Genomic DNA, 16,180 nt, shown 5'->3' with positions numbered 1-16,180 from the left:
GTTAAATCTACCTGGCTTAAAAGGGAAGGTTTTGATGGAGAAAGAGGAAATCACTTTATCCAGTGAGTTTATTCTTTACAATCGTGCATATCTAGACGCTACCAGTCTCTGAGGTGGCAAAACCCTTCACGACTCCCCGTCTTCGCACCCGCGCTCTCAGGCTTCTCCTTGGCAGCCAAGCTGGGGCCAGGCTGGCTTTCCCATGGCTGTTACGCGGCTCTCAGAAAAGCCAGAACCAAGGCTCTCAGGAAAGCACGTTTGATTCGTTTCTCATCTCAGAGCAAACACAAAGCACAATGTATTTCCAAGAACATAAACATTTAAACATATTTACCCTGAATGGGAAAAGCCAACGACAGCTCAGATCTCGGAGGTGCTGCGATCTCCGCGCACAGGGGACGGCCAGGGGAGGGTCAGGCTGCACATGGCTCCGTGTTGGCAGGTACCGCGGGTGGTGGGGAAAACAAGAAGAGTAGGAAACAGCCTTGGCGATTGCTAGGTCCAAAGGCTTTGCCATGTTTTGCCATTCAAGCAGAAGGGGGATGTGGAAAACATTTAAAAAACATTTAATGAAATGTTACAACGGGATGGTGAAACCGCGCGGAGGTCTGCGAGTCCCCTGAGGGTGAAGCGCCAGCCATGCCGTGTGGGGAGCCAGATTTCTGCGGGAGATTGGCTGGTGACAGGGATCTCAGATAAAGCGAAGTATGAGCAAAACTACTCAAAACTCGATAATTAGTTCTTGAGAAAGCGTATTGCAGAAGCAAAGGTCAGCGCAATGCAGAACAGAGGTATGGGGGGAGAATGGCCAGGCCCTGCTCAGAGATGACAACGCTGCTGGGGTCATCCCAGAGAGCTCGGCTCGAGGCTCTGCAGTTGTCACCTGTCTTCGCCTTGTTGTTGTCAAGTTTGATGTCAAGAGACTGTCCTCTAATGAGTCACTTCATGTCATTCTAAAGCGATGCTACCTGTGAAACCGAAGGAAGGGCCGTGCCACATTGCCTCTGGATCACAGCAGATGTTGCCTCCTCAACAGCGTTACTGCCCCTCCTTCGCAAAACCCTGACGGGCCGGGGCCGCCGCTGGCGGGACGGGTGGGTAACTGGTTAGACGAGGCCGTTAATTCCACTTTTCCTCTTTTTTGCTGGATACATTTAAGCACGCTTATAAAAAAAAACCAAAACCAAACCATTTTTCTGACTTTGTCAAGTTTACCTAGAGTCTTGTACTGCTTCCGTGTCATCCTGCCATAAATTGGTACCTCCTTATGTGTAATTATTAACTGAGGGGTAGGAGCGGTCTGTCTGCAAAAAGCAAAACTCCGCAAGGGTTGCTGGGCGCTGCTATTTCATCATCAGTATTTATTTACATAGTTTTTGAGGACAGGAGAGACTTTTTTTCTTTTAGTCGTTTTACAAGGTACAAAAAAGATCATAAATTAACAAGTACTATATGGGAGCGGACTGTCCAGCTTTGGCAAGACTGAGAAAACACAATTTTTCCTCCATAATAACTGCAGGGGTTTCACAGCCTGCTTCAAGAAAGCCACGCATGCCTCGCAAAGGTGGAGCTCTGCCTCCTGCGACGCGAGGCACATCACCGCCACCGTAAACAGCCGCTCTGGGTGTACGAAATACTGACTGTGTCACAGAGAGTGACTAAGGTAGAGTCATGGGGAGTCGCAGGAGAGCCCCTGCCCCAAAGAGCCCACGGTCTGAAGGACAGGGTAGCTCATCCAGCGGCTTCAGGGAGTCCCCCTGGCCACCCGGGCTGCTCCAGCTGCTATTTCCATTACAATTCCAGTTTCCCTCCACCGTGTGTAAAATGTCTGTGACAAATAAACCCTGAGGGTCTGGTTTTGTTTTAATTTCAGTACAGGCCAGAAATAACTTCATCTGGTGTGTTTAACCAGAGTAGAGCAGCCTAGGTGGGACGAGTGCCCGGACCAGTCCGTCACTGCATCCGATGAGAGGCAGAAGAAGAGTCTGAGCACTTGGGGGTAGCCAAAGGCAGCTCTTCACCAGCGCCGCCGCAGCCATTTTCAAAGCCTAACAAGCGAAGGCCTTGTCACAAACGTACACACACACAAAAAGAGAAGGAGCCATGCTATGAATATCCTTTACCACGTGCAGAAGCCGGGTCCGGGCTGGTCAGTGACGTGTACACCTCATGGAGCAGGTGTGTGGGACCCTGTGTCATGCATTTCCCTTTCTATGCCCAGCACAGGAGGAGCTGCCACTGTTAGACTCCCTGACCAGGGAAAGGTGAAGAGAGAAAAAGTCCTCAAACTACCCTTGAGATACCACAGCTGCCAGAAAGGGATATGGAAAGGAGCCGCGGGGGGCCCTCGCCTGGAACGACGCCGGTAGGAGAGTCATCTTTCCCACCATCACCTTCAGGATCAAAACCTGCCCTTTACTGTTCTTGAAGGTCACCTGCGATAACGCATGACCTATCAGCACCTTTAATGAAAAGCCCAGCTGCTAAAGGCTGGTTTTAAGAGTACAAAGAGGCTTTAGACTTCCAATAAATAGAGAAACAGAGACTTATTTAAAAATAAAAAAACCCAAAACCAAATACTGGAGTTGATAAAAATATCCTTCACCTCATAAACAAACGAAGCAGTTGAACTTTCACACAGGCTGGGATGAAAGATTTTGCAATATCTAATCCAGAAGAAGGTATTTCATTTCCTCCTAAGTTCAGCAGCTGCTGCAGGCACTGAATCATTTTTCAGTGGCCAGATGAATCCGATTCAGAAATACTTTGAGCACAGGCAGCCGCACAGCATTTCTCCGCCCCCAGAAGCGGCTGCATTGCAGGAGCTTCAGAAGATGCACGTCCATCTTCAATGCAGGGGTTCTCTCACCACTCGCAGGCAGATTTACTTCATGTTAAACAGGGTCTGAGCATGCAGAGCCGTGGTAACCGGCACGGTAGGCACAGTAACGGGAGCTGGACGATAGGTATCTGCTCCGGGGCTGTGTGCAGGACCTTCCTTTCCAGGTGAGGAACTTGCAGTATCTGCACAGCACCAAGAATGCATTTTGCAATACCTGCAAGCAGCATTTTCATTCAGATCACCGTGAATTGCTGCAGCTTATAACAGTTTTCTCCTGCTACACAGACCAAAGATCCATTAAGGCTGAGCATGTTTCTCCATTCTCCACCCGCTCAGGTTGGTAAGGCAGCGTTTGCTGGAAGGAAGAACAAGTAATTTTTGCAGTGCTGCTACCTGAGCTGTCTTAGAAGCGCTCCCAGCCAGCCAGGCCTCCTACAGCGGTGCTGGGAAAAGGCAGCGCTCATTTCCTACGAGCCTTTGATCTGCCTTTTCCACAAGGAAACTGCACGCGATGGCGGTGTCTTTGTGAGCCAGCACGTAGAGAGGCACGTCAGGGCAGGCTTCCTCAGGCACTTCTGTTCTCCTCTCGGCTCTGTGCCTGTTTCTGCTTTCCTCTGCCTCCTTCCCACCTCAGCATGAGACCCGCTCCTTTTAATCTGCAATCTCCTGTGACGGACCCGTGCCCGGGGCACCCCTGGTTATTGCCCCCGCACAGGAGAGCAGGGCTCAGGACACGAGGGTCCCGTCCCCCCTGGGTCACTGACAGCATGGCCGCAGCCAGATGGCTGGTATAAAATCAGAGCATCACAACAAACTCCCTCTCCCTCAACCCTCGCACCAGCCAGCTGAGAGGGGTGAAAGCAACGGAGGAAATTTTCCTTGAAATGCCCTTGGGATGCAGCCACCCGGACCAGGGAGAAAGCAGCTCACTGCCCAGGGCATGATGCACAGGCCCCAGTTTGCTGAGCACTTGTTGCAACAATTTCATAGCTCCTTTGTAAGAGTGGCGTGCTTTTCTAAGGTTATGCAAAGGACAGAAGCGTGATTCAAGAAGAAAACTTCCAGGAAGTTTTAAAATATAACTTAAGCCACTGCAAGGGAAAGTTTCCTGCATCATTTCCTAGAGGAAAAAAACGACACTGTTTGATGAGTGCGTGGCAGGGTACGAGGCCAGCGCAGCATGTGCACGTGCTGGGACCCCGCTACAGGCCGTGAAGGGAGACAGAAGGCAGGGTTGGGTTTGCAAGGGGTTTCAAGCCTCGAGGAGGCTGTGCCTCCGCAGTGCACAGCCTGCCCCGCACGCTCTGAAACCCGTCGGGGGAAAATCCCAGCAGCGCAACCTGGATGGCCAACTGCAAGTGAAACAAGCGCCGGTGGACGGGTAGAAATACCCTTATCACTTGGGCAAAATCTATTGTTACTTCATGATAAACATGGTAAAGTCTGATCAGAGACGAGACCGTTGTATTCCTCCGAGATTAGTCAGAGAGAAGCTCATCCTATTCTTTCTTAGCTTTTCCTCATTCCCCACGGCCAAGCAGAATATGCAAAGTGCCTTATCTCTCCTGGGGTTTCCACCAGCACTGGCAGCTCAAGTTAAAAGTTCACCTTTATTTCTTAGCAAAGCCAAGACCTTCGTGTTCCGAGCCCCCTTCAGAAACCAGGGAAAACAATATTTAATCTCCACTCAAAAGCCTGGTGGGGAGAAGAGTAATGTGGAAGGTGAACTGTTGTTTCATTAATGTTTAATTCTTAATGATTCAACACATTCTCATAGCAATTGTTACCTGAGAAAAATCTCTTCCTCCACCACTGATTGAGACTTTGCGCTGTCCACTTGCTTTGACCTACTTCTAGAAAAAGGAATCACCCCAAAATCAGGGAGAGCTGCATGAGGATGAGGAAGAAGAGAGAAACCACCAGGTGTACCTGTCCTGTATGGGACAAGTGATTTTAAAAGCACAGCTCTCACAACAACAGGGTTATTAAGTTTTCGGAGATAAAAATAGGAGTCTCCGATAGGAAGGACCTTCAAAATCCACATGGGAAACAGTATGCTACGACATCTTTTAATGAACTCCAAATAGCATCTTCTTACTAAAACAAAGGGTGCTCTTATCGGGCAGTCGGTTCTGCTGCAGCAGCAGCAGCCCCATCCACGCTGGAGCCCACCCTGAACTCCCCCGGCCTTCGCAGAGCGCAGTCGGGCCAGCCTCCTGTGGCAAAGCCAAGAGGAACGGGAGCTGCTTGCTGAAGGTTTTGTGCTTTATTTTTTTCAAGAGCACAAAAGCAAAACACCAGTTTTGCTGTGTTTGTGCTCAGAATGCAGTAACTGATTCCAGGGGTGTTTGGGGAGAGCCTGGGGTGCAGGAGACAGCCTGGAGCATGACACAAGCGTCAGAGGACTGGCTGTACCAACTTGCAGAAAAGAAGTTGATTTTCTCCCTGCACCACTACTTCCAAACTCTCGTTATAATCAGCAAGAGGATCCACATGTAAAAATGGCACACACTTTACAACAACGTACTGCAGTCTCTGGCTTTAGAACCTGGGATTTGAGCAGGGCGGAGTCTTGGTATACTCTGTGCAAAATCTTACACCTCAGACTTTTAAAGAGATTGTCATAGTTCTGGACTGAGGTTGACATCTCTCCCATTCACCGGCAGTGAAGTGTGTCAGCACGGCAGCAGGCTCCTTCCTGATAATTGGGAGATAAATTCACGCCTTGGGAAATTTTGCATGTGATGCATTTCTTGTATACTCCCTTTTTTATTGCTGCTGTTTCCTAGTTGACTGTAATTTCACAAACAGCCGTGTGACGAATTCTTGGTGCTGGCTTTGTAACTGGTTGGACTTTAGGCTCACATCCTTACATGTAAATACAAGGCAGCTTCCTGTTAGTGTACGCTCCGAGAGAGGACAGCAGTTACATTCAGCTGGAACTATCCTCAGAATCATCACAGACACACTGTAAGAATCCTGAGAGGTATAAGGTAAATTTTTCCAAAGAACTTTAAAAAAATTAATGAAAAGTCAGTGGTGTTTAGGTTCCCAAATGAAGCATACGGCTCTGAGAATATTATTCCTTATTCTCTGGTCAAAATCTAACTCTTTTTTGCAGTAATGGAGCAAAACACATGCCAGCAGGCAGTCGGGGCTCACTGGCTCTGCAGGCTGTTACATTTCCATACAATCCTCTTGCATCCTAGAAAGTGGACTGTAAGGATAGTTGCAAGAGTTTTGTCCTCTCTGTGTTAACTAAGCCAGTTATCTTTGAAAATTAGCAGCCTTTCTTATAGATATAATCATACCCAGACATATCTGAGCATCCTCCTTGGGGTCTCCACTCCTTGGGGTCACCCCTCCTTGGGGTCTCCCCTCCTTTGCTCAGGAGCTGCATTTAAGCTCAGCCTTTTGTCCTTGCCCAAAGCCCACTGTGGGTATGCCTGTGCCATGCATTTGTCCATCCTGACCCAACTCTCTGGCCACGGTGCAGCGGGGCTCAGGGTGCCAGGGGGTGTCTGGCCCCAGGAAAGCGAGCAGAGGGTTGCGTATCTGGCCTCAACTATAGGTCATCGCCTGTTGCCAGCCCATTTCTTCTTCCTTCCCTGTACACTCACTGTTAGCTGCCAGTTCCCAAGCTCTTGTTTAGCAAGTGCCAAAGATAAGAGCAGAACATTAAGCAGTAGTCTTCCACCGAGAAAGGCAAACACAGCCCTTTCAATTTCCCAAACACAGTTTTTACTAATGCTTCCTGGTAATTACCATCATTGCCGCCCTGCACATTCCCCTATTCCAGTCACGGATTAAGTAGCTGTTAGGAAGAGGCACCTGTCCAGTAGGCTTCAGTAAGCCTGGTCTTGCAAACATAAGTAATTGAAAAATAGGTGCTTTGTTGGGAGCACCCGCGCCCAGGAGCACCGCAAGGTGCCACTGTCAGCAGGTGCCGGGACCACGCACCAAGGGAGCCTTGGCCGGGCAGCGCGGGATGGAGCTGTGCTTTGCTCCCCTGCCCCCAGGAAGCAGCCGCCCTTAGGAGGGGTCTTTGTTAGGAGCTCATTTGGTAGCGGGCTCTGCCACACCGCCAGCTCCTAAACCACAGAGCTGGAACCAGAGGGCTAGGTGAGAGCGTGCACCATGCCAGCCTGCCGGGGCTCACCGCGGGTTCCTTCGGCCCCAGAGCTTTGTTCCCCACCGGGCTCAGGTGTCACCCGGCCGCACTGCAGCTTCTCTGCCCATTCTGAGCACCCCTGGGTAGGCTTGGAGCAGGCAGGGCAGCGGTGGTGAAGGGTGCGCTGGGATGCTCCAGTGTCACACCATCCCAGTGAGAGATGCGCGGCCGAACACCGGCACCCATCGGACCCTCCACGGGGCATCTGCCGGGCTCCTGCTGGGACGTGACAGAAGGGCTGTCCAAGGGGGAGCAGGAAGGAGGGCTGCCGCGTCCTTCCTCTGCTCTGCGCCAGGCTCCTTCCTTCGGACAGAATTAATTAGGCTCTGTGCTTGGATTCAATAAGAGAGAATAAAGTGGATTTCTTTGCTCTGATTTTAATCTGAGCATCTCTCCATTTTTTATCTTGCCTGCTTTGAAACAAGATGATGCTGGCCATGAGGGCAAATAAAGAAATTTGGAAGCACCTTTTCCTAAAGAGCCAGCTCTGCTCTTACAGCAACCAGAAAAGGGACGGGGGAGCAACACTGAGCACAAATCCCTCTGTAAGCAACTGCTTCTTTCCAGGTTATGACCTTTTTCCTTTTAAATAAACATAAAACATGCTTATATTTTAACTAACTCAATAAACGAAACCACTAACGAAGAAGCAAACAGACTGTTAACAGCCGAACAAAGAAATTGCTTTGATTTAGAAACATCTCTGCGACTATTTAATTGCTTCAAAGCTAAGCAATAAAGCTCTGTAGGAAATTCCCCGGGTGTCTCTTCCAGGTACCAACATACCTTTTTTCCTGAATTAAAAAAAAAAAAAGAATGATGTAATCAACGTTGTTTAAATATTTATTGGTGGATAAGGAAAACCAACGTAAAGAGCGCCTTTTCCCCTGCTTGATCTTTCCTTTGTGTATGCAATTTAGATATATAGTTGTCTATTTGTTTAGATAAAGCCATTTCAGTAGTTTCTGTCAGTTACTCATGTCTCTTCTCCCTCCCTCATAATTATCAGCAAAGAAATGTTCTCATGAGATAGCAAATGAAAAACAAAATGGAGCACTGGTAAATAGGAAGCCCAAAGATGGAGATCCAGATCAACTCAGTGCTACACAGACCAGGAAACAGATCAGCCGTTTCCACGTAAACCACACTAAGTTTTGAAATCTTTTCGAAGGCAAGTCTTTGAAGCATTTCTCTAAAATGATGCATTACCTACTAAACATTTTCCACCATGCTATGTTAAATATATCAGAGGATAACAGCCAAAAATGAGCAGTATTTTTCCAGCAACTTTCATACAATTGTGTTTGCAGAATTGGCGGCACAACAGTACTTAACATCAGGCAAAAGACTCAAGATGCATTTCAAGTGGGCTATGACACAGCCTGGAAGGAATAGGATGTGGGGAAGTACAGCTGTCTGTTGGGGCAGGAGCTGCTCCGGAGAAGGCTCCAGGCCACGACAACCTGAAGGGACAGGAAAAGGGCTGGGGCTGCCTGAAGGGGAAGAGAAGGAGGGAGGGGAGGCAAAAACCTATTGCAGCCAGCCAAAACAAGATTTCTTAAGATGATATTTTGGTCCACCTCCATCCCGGCCATACATTTGTTTGCATTAAACAAAATAACCATATTATTCACATGACCTGCAGGACGTGAAGAGGTCAAAAGTGGCAGTGGATATAAAATTCATGTTCTAGTGTGCATTGTCCACAGTGGGAGACTTATCCTGCGGCCTCAAAACCTCTAGCATCAAGCCAAAAAGACGGAAAAAAGCAAGGCTGTGCTGCCCTCTGACTTTTCATCCTCTGAACCCCCATCAAGAACTTCCCAAGGACGCTGTGTCTCAGAGCCTGGCTGCAGGGTGCGCTTCAGGTGGTCACACCTGAATCGGCCAAAAGCTTTATCCGCACTTTCAGCACAGTGCCAAGCCGCAGATAATTAACCTTTCCACGGTGTGGGAGACCCAGCTCTGAAGCCGATGCCGTGTCGGACCACCGCCCAGGAGCTGGGTCACAGGCTTGCAAGCCTGTGGCTCCACAGGATTAAAAGGAAAGTCACTCTCTGCTTGAGAGTAAAGAGTTGGGGCAAGGCCTGGGCTCTCCTTCACCCCCGAGCACCCTGGCTGCGCCCAGCCGCAGGCGAGGGCTCACTTCGACATACCTGCCTTCATATAATACGTGCAAACACTCTTGGAAAGAGGTAAGTAAATCCTTCCTCAATATAGTTTTACAAGTGTATGACAGGTGTTAAAATGTGTAACATTTGATACAGGCATGTTTTGGTACAGGTACATAAGTTGGAACTGAGTTATCAATTTGTTTTTTAAGTCACACTGTTGACGGTATCGGATACAGATAACACCGAGGTGCCCTTTGCCACAACTGGCATGTAGGAGAGCTGCTCCGTGCCACGACCTCTGCCACACATGTTGTATGTGTCTATATACATGATGGAGGCTCATGTCACTGCGCTATGCGAAGGAAAACCTACCCTGCTCTCCTCAAACACAAGATTCAAACCCAGAGCCTGTTGCTGTATTGGCAAAAAAGAAAACATCAGAAACGTGCACTTCTGTGTGCGGCGGTGTTTAATGGTGAACGCCCGGGCTGAGCTTCCTCACCCAGACCCGGGAAAAGCCCCGTCCCTCGAGCCAGCGCCTGGCCGGGGGTTCAGCGAGGCCTTCCCGAGGCCGAAGCCCCGGTCCCGGTCCCGGTCCCGGTCCCGGCTCCTCACGCTGCCCGCTCCCGCCTGAGGGAAACCGGGTACAATTCAAATGGCGGCCTCCCGCCCCGGCCCGTGGTGCACCGCGGCGCCAAGATGGCGGCGCCCAGGGAGGGCCGGCCGGGCCGCGGCGCGTCGTCGTTCCCGGGCACCGAGAACGGTTCTTTCGCCTTCCCCTTCGCCGTCCCGCACGGCGCTGCGGGCTCCGGGGCGGAGGAGCCGTCCAAGAAGCCGTGCCGAGCTTGCACGGATTTCAAGAGCTGGCTCCGCGAGCAGAGGAAGCGGGCGGCTCCGGGCGGCGGGGTGAGGCGGCGGCGGCGGCGGCGGCGGCGGGAGCCTCCCCTGTCACCCCGGGGGGCTGTCGTACCTCCAGCCCCTGCAGAGCTGTGAAGTGGCCTCTGTCCTGCCCCGCCAAGCGTGATGGGGCTGCGTGGCCCCCTCCTCGAGGGGCCAGGGGTAGGGTGTCCCCTCGGTGGGGGTGTGAACGGGGCCTCCATCTTCTTCGAGGCCAGAGGGGTTGTTTCCCCACCAAGCACCTTCGTCCCCTTACAACCCTCTCCCCTTCTCCAGGACTCGACGACGGTCGTGGAGGAGAAAGAGCCGCCGCCGGACTGTCCCCTGGACAGCGAGCAGCTGGGCCGCAACACCTGGGCGTTCCTGCACACCATGGCAGCCTACTACCCCGACCACCCCACCGGTGCCCAGCAGAAGGAGATGAGGGAGTTCATCAACCTTTTCTCTAAGTTTTACCCCTGTGAGCACTGTGCTGAGGATCTGAGGGAAAGGTGAGTTGATTCATCCTTTGTTTTTTTCTTATTTGGGTGGCTGTTGCTGAAGAGGCTAGCCTGAAAGGCTGGGCTGCAGCAGCTATTTGCATATCAGCAGCTCTTCCTGCAGTTGGGGTTGGCAGATACATGAATTGGTTTCTTCCATTATTGCATCAATCAGAGATACTCAGAAAACAAATACCTTTTCCTGGGCTGTTAGCTTATGTGCTGCCTCCAAGGCCTCCCTGAGGCGATTTCAGGATTTTTCTGGTTCAAACTGGATTTGTGCTCGGTTGTGGAATTAGACTAGGGCTTGAAATAATTTGGCTTTCAGGAGGCAGGTGGTTTTGTACTCCAGAAAACACCCTTTATTGGCAACCTCAGCAGTGGAGGCAAAGACTGAAACGGGCAGTGATGTTTGATAAAGTTGTCTACTCCTGTTATTGTCAACTTGTTTCTTGAAAATTTCAGCTCCTCTTTTCTGAATGATGAAACCTAATTATTGACTTCGCAGTTATCACATGGCAAAACAACTGTTCGGTATTTTTCATTTCTTATTCTACTTTTTTTTTAATTCAGTGTTTGGATAAACTCAAGTACTTCTTGCTTTTTCTCATAGATAAGCTGTTTGACTCCTGCGTCTTTTCCAGTCGACAAGACTAGGCACTGAATGAAACCAAGCCAGCCGCAGGCATCAGTATTTTATAGTGGAGGTTTGGCCTCTGATAATGACTGATGTCTGCGTGCTTCCTTCTGGGGTCTCTTTGGGGCTCATCTTGCAATAGCAGAAAAGGCGACTCTGGCTGTCTGTGCGCTAAACGCCCACTTTGGGTATTGAAGTTGGTGACTGTAAAGAAGTAACATTTGTTTACTCTTCCCTGTTTGCAGATTACATACAAATCAGCCTGATACTAGCAGCAGAAATAACTTCTCCCAGTGGTTGTGTCTTCTTCATAATGAAGTGAACAGGAAACTGGGGAAATCTGAATTTGACTGCTCTCGTGTGGATGAGCGCTGGCGAGATGGTTGGAAGGATGGTAGTTGTGATTAATCCGTAGAGACTGCTCTGGAAATCTAACAGACCGATTCAACGTGGTGTCGACTCACCACAGGGAAACGTGCGAGTCAATAACTGTGTGTTTGCGTGCTTGTGCGTGTGACTGATACAGCTTGTGGAAATAAAGGTAAACCAATGCTAAAAGTAAATTTGAAAATCTTATCCTGATAGTATGCTGTTAAATGATTACATAAATGTGTTATCTGAGGGATTGAGGCCTTACGTTTGACCCAGGAATTGCCAGAAAGTTGTGAAATTAAGTGACTGACAAACTCATGGAGACTTTTTCATTTTGACATTTCCTTATTTTAGGGGCATTTGCTTATTTCTATGACTAGAATTCCTTTCCCCTGAACGTGGTTGTAGGGGGCTGCCCTGTGGCATTTTACGTTTACCTGCAGGTATTATCCTGATATTTTAGAAAATGCATCTGATGAATTGTAATTTTAATTTCTGTTGCTCTGGTAGAGGAAACTCATGCTGTGCTCTGTGCCAAGCCTGTACCCCTGCATCTCTCTTTCCAAGATCTCCAATGCATTTCTTTAAACTTGGATCCAATTCCTTTGATAAAAGGCCTGAAGGCAGGTACATTTTTAGTTTAAACACTAAAATCATAGAGCGTGGATTTCTCATTTTGTTTTTATGTTTCAACTTATCATGTAAGAGGACATTGTACAACGGAAAACTAAAGCAGAACCGAAAAAACCCTTCATCTGGTGAGTGGAATGAAGTATTAGCTGGGTGACGTTCAAATGTTTTAAGTTGATTGCTAATTTTCTTTGGATCCAGAAGTGCCATGATGGTGAGTTCACTGAACTGTTTGTTCTTAAACCAGATAACATCTTCATCTCTGCTGTGAACTTTAGTCAGTTATGGAAATAGCTTGAGACTGATATCTGTAATGAAGCATATTCAGCTTTGTTTACTGTACGGTATTTCTGAGATGTCACTTGTGTTCTGAAATTCTTGACTGGTACTTGCTGACCTGGTTGATTATTCTGGTGTTATCCCCTAGCTAAAAAATGCTTGAGAACAAAAAGACTTTACAGGCCCCCTGCAGTATTTGAGACCTGCTTAAGTCTGTGATGTCAGCTTTACATAGTATTTATTGCACAGGGGACTCAAAGGAGTCCCTAGGGTAGATTCCCCCTCTCAAAACCAGTCAGAATCCATGCTATGTGTATTTGTTAGGTCAGCTATACCGCATCAGTGTATTGATACATAATTGTGAATTTCAGATTGAAGTGAAATAGCAAGTTATTTACACCATAATGCTTAGAAACATGCCTCTTTATAAGAAGAGACAGCTTATAAAAAAAAAAAACAAAGGTCAAAACAATTTCAAGTTCTTAAAATAGATAGTGATATCATGCCCTTACTGCATTTATGGCTGTGAAAAGATTGCAGGAGTTTGCACAAACCTTAACAATAGTAAGCTTTTTCCTTCTGTGCTGAGGTTTTCCTGTGTGTGTCAGTGAGCTTCCTTATTTCATGCACTACACTACATTTGTAAAGTTAATCTTGCTGATTGGGTATTACCTGAAATGTTAACGGTACTTTTATAGAAGTATTAGAGTGATAACAGCTTGTATCTAAGAACTTTGATCTTCAAACCTGCACGCATGGGGCTCCTTAGTGTTCAGGAAAGTAGTAAGAACTTTGGAAACACGTTTTAATGTTTTATGGCGTATCCTAGTTCTTTCAGGTTGGACCTGATGAAACTCTATGAGGCAAACTTGATGGACTGGTTATTGAAGGTTTCTACGTAGTAACGTTTCTAAACACAAACCCAAAGAAAGTGACCAATAAGGTACTTCATGAAGCGTGCAATCTGATTTATGACTTGAAGGTATCATTCAGGTTATTGAAAGCGCTCAGAAAACTTCCCTATTAGCATGTTGAGCTGCTTAGAACAAACAAATTCCAGCCCTTGGTTTTTAGTATTAAAGCCAATCCCCCAAACAAAGCACACTGGTACCCACTAGTGGGGAAAGGACCAAGAAAAAGGCTGTAGCGCTCCCCCTCCCCCTTGTTAGGCCTGACCTAAATTACCCAGCTCTGCCAGGATGGCTTTAGCAGCTGGGGGTGTGGACAGGCTGGACTTGGTTGTGCTAAAGGAGGAATTTACTGTTCTTCGTCTCCAATCTGCCCTCCACTATTCTCTGGCACAATTTCATTGCCCATGGAGCAGGTGACGAGATCTCTTCGTAATTTCCTTCAGTGTAAATGAGCAGGTTGGTAAACCACCTGTCTCATCTGCATACTGAAAATGGGCCAGGTGGGTAAGCTGCACTTACTTGTTCAAGTGTGCTCGATCTCTGCAGCTGAGTTCTTGGATCGCTGCTGTCTTGTGCTGGCAAGCTGTTGGTAACCTTCCCCCAGACTGCAGCGTCCGTCCACGTCTTAAGGGTGTGAGAGGAAAATAAATGTGTATCCTGTGCAAAATCAGGGGGAGCAGCTGTGGCAACACATTTTTGTCACCTTGTGTTGTTGGAGGAAGCGGAAGAGGGGTGCAGGAGAGAGAACCCCTTCTGCCAGCAGGTAGGGTTCTGCTGCCCTGGCAGTGGTGCCAGCATCTTTAGTGGATGCTTCCTAATAACGAGGCCACCAGCTGCAGCTGCACGGATGTTATCAGGGCGGTTTGCAACTTTGCTAAGTGGCCATTTGGTAAAATATATGCTTGCACTCTGCAGAAGAGCTTTGACTTAGATGTTTCTCAGGCTTATCTTAATCTCTGTGGACTTGACTGTGCGGGGAAGGGGGTGGGGTTTTTTTGCTGCTCGTTTGTATCACATCTCAAGTTTTAATCTTATGTAAGGAATTTCTATTGAAGATACTTGTATTTGTGTACAGACAATTGTGAAATCTCTTCTAAATGCACTTGATTAAATCTAGTTTTAAAAATATCTGTATTCAAATTATATTTCTTGTTGATGTGAAAATAATAAAGCAACTAAGTTCACTCCTGGCTTCCCTACCGCATGAGACCTTAGGAAAAGGCATCATACTGTGCTGGTGTGTCTAACTTTCTTCATGCCAGAGTATCGCTGTCTGAGCTTGATTGCTGAGCTGAGGTTGCGTGATTCTGTGTGCATTTATTGATCAGACGAGGTGGCGCTGCAACTCGACCTCTTCCTGTTGTGCTGCTGAATTGGCGCAGTTCTCTGGGCTGAGAAGCTACAAAAATGCAATGATTTTGTACAGCGGGCCCTTACCCATCAGGTCAGAGTGTGGTTTTATGTGGGGACCAGTGGGATTTTTTTATGGGGTTCAAGTGATTTTCTTGTTTTGTGTTTCTAACAGCATTAAGGGTAGCGTTACGGCTGGGAGCAGCTCAAATATTGCTGAATTTGAGGCAGGATTGGCAGAGTTATCTACTGAAGGGCAACGTTTGTTAACTGCATATTCACCATGCAGCTGTGCACATGCATCACTGTCACCAGAAAGGGAAAGCTGCTTTCTATCAGCATGAGGAGCTCTTGCAAGACAAAGGATCTGGAGCAGGTGCTGCCTAAGGAGCTTGCGGGACCTCCCTCAAGAGCTGCTCCTGTGTAATAGGCACCTGGCTAACCTTTCAGCTTCACAAAGGACTTACTGTCTTCATGGACTAGTTTGCATTAATAGCTGGAATTTTTCTTCCCCCCCCCACCCCGCCCCGCCGAAAGTAAAGAGCAGGGAGCCACAAGGGAATTGTCGGCTTCATGAATGGGAGGCAGAGCTGCTTAAGCAAGTAACAAGTACAGGTGTTGCCAGAAGCACCACTATGCCTGTAACATTTTTCCAGGGATTAGCTGTTCCTTTGCGGTGTGTAGAGAGTCTCCTGTTGACGGTAAGATTCCCAGGAGCTGCTTTGTTTGCATGTGTCTCTTGCTCCAGCCTGTTACAGGCAGTGTGTGATATTTCTGCCTTTTGGAGTTTTACAGGCTTGAAGAGGGTAGGGTTTAGACTTTACTTTGGTTTTTTCACCCCTTTCTATCAGCAATGTTTTGTTTTTGTTTTGGTTTTGGGTTTTTTTAATTTCTGGAGTGACTTTTCAGTTTTTTGTCTGAATGATGGAGAGGAGCCGTTCAGTAGTTTGTGTAGCCAGGAATAAACACTTGAGTAGAAACTGCCAACAAGGTTATGTGAAGCCAGCTCTTGATTTTGTAGGCTAATAGGAAATATAATAATGCAAGTAAAGCAAAAATACAGTTAAAGGCATGTAGGCAAATCAGCAGTTAGAACATAAAGGACTGTCTGAAGGGCTGGCGGTCAGCGGTGTGGTTTGCTGGAGCACTGACCTGGATTGGCAAGTCCCACAGGGAAGTGTCCGTGCACAACATGTGATGCTTCCAGGCTGGCTGACGCAGCGAGTTCAGGTGTGTCTGCACCAATGCACAACTAATTCCCAGTCGAGGGACCTGAGAGATGGTGGTAGTTGGCATGCGGCGTGCAGCTACTGCATGTCAGACTTGCTGCAATTTGCAAAACTCCGAAACAAAGGTTTGTTCCTACCAACTAAGGGTAAATGTTCTCGGAATCCGTGTCTGTACTGATGCCAGTGAATCTGTTATTGCTGTCAGTTCTTTGTTTTTGTAATTATTTCTGGAAGTGAAGTCTAACGAGCAGCACTAGCTTTGACGCTGT

General features: G+C 48.0%; 1 protein-coding gene across 1 annotated transcript; it reads left to right on the top strand.

Annotated features, from left to right (window-relative positions):
• Positions 1–9,794: 9,794 nt before the first annotated feature.
• GFER (growth factor, augmenter of liver regeneration) lies at positions 9,795–14,516 on the top strand. The gene is made up of 3 exons (XM_075104650.1): positions 9,795–10,033; positions 10,301–10,515; positions 11,386–14,516. Exons 1-3 carry the CDS (start codon positions 9,827–9,829, stop codon positions 11,546–11,548), a joined length of 585 nt encoding a protein of 194 aa, XP_074960751.1. The 5' UTR covers positions 9,795–9,826; the 3' UTR covers positions 11,549–14,516.
• Positions 14,517–16,180: the final 1,664 nt, after the last annotated feature.

The sequence above is a fragment of the Phalacrocorax aristotelis genome, chromosome 10 (assembly GCF_949628215.1).
Source record: "Phalacrocorax aristotelis chromosome 10, bGulAri2.1, whole genome shotgun sequence".
Classification (NCBI taxonomy): domain Eukaryota; kingdom Metazoa; phylum Chordata; class Aves; order Suliformes; family Phalacrocoracidae; genus Phalacrocorax; species Phalacrocorax aristotelis.
This window is presented reverse-complemented; position numbering and strand designations above follow the sequence as displayed.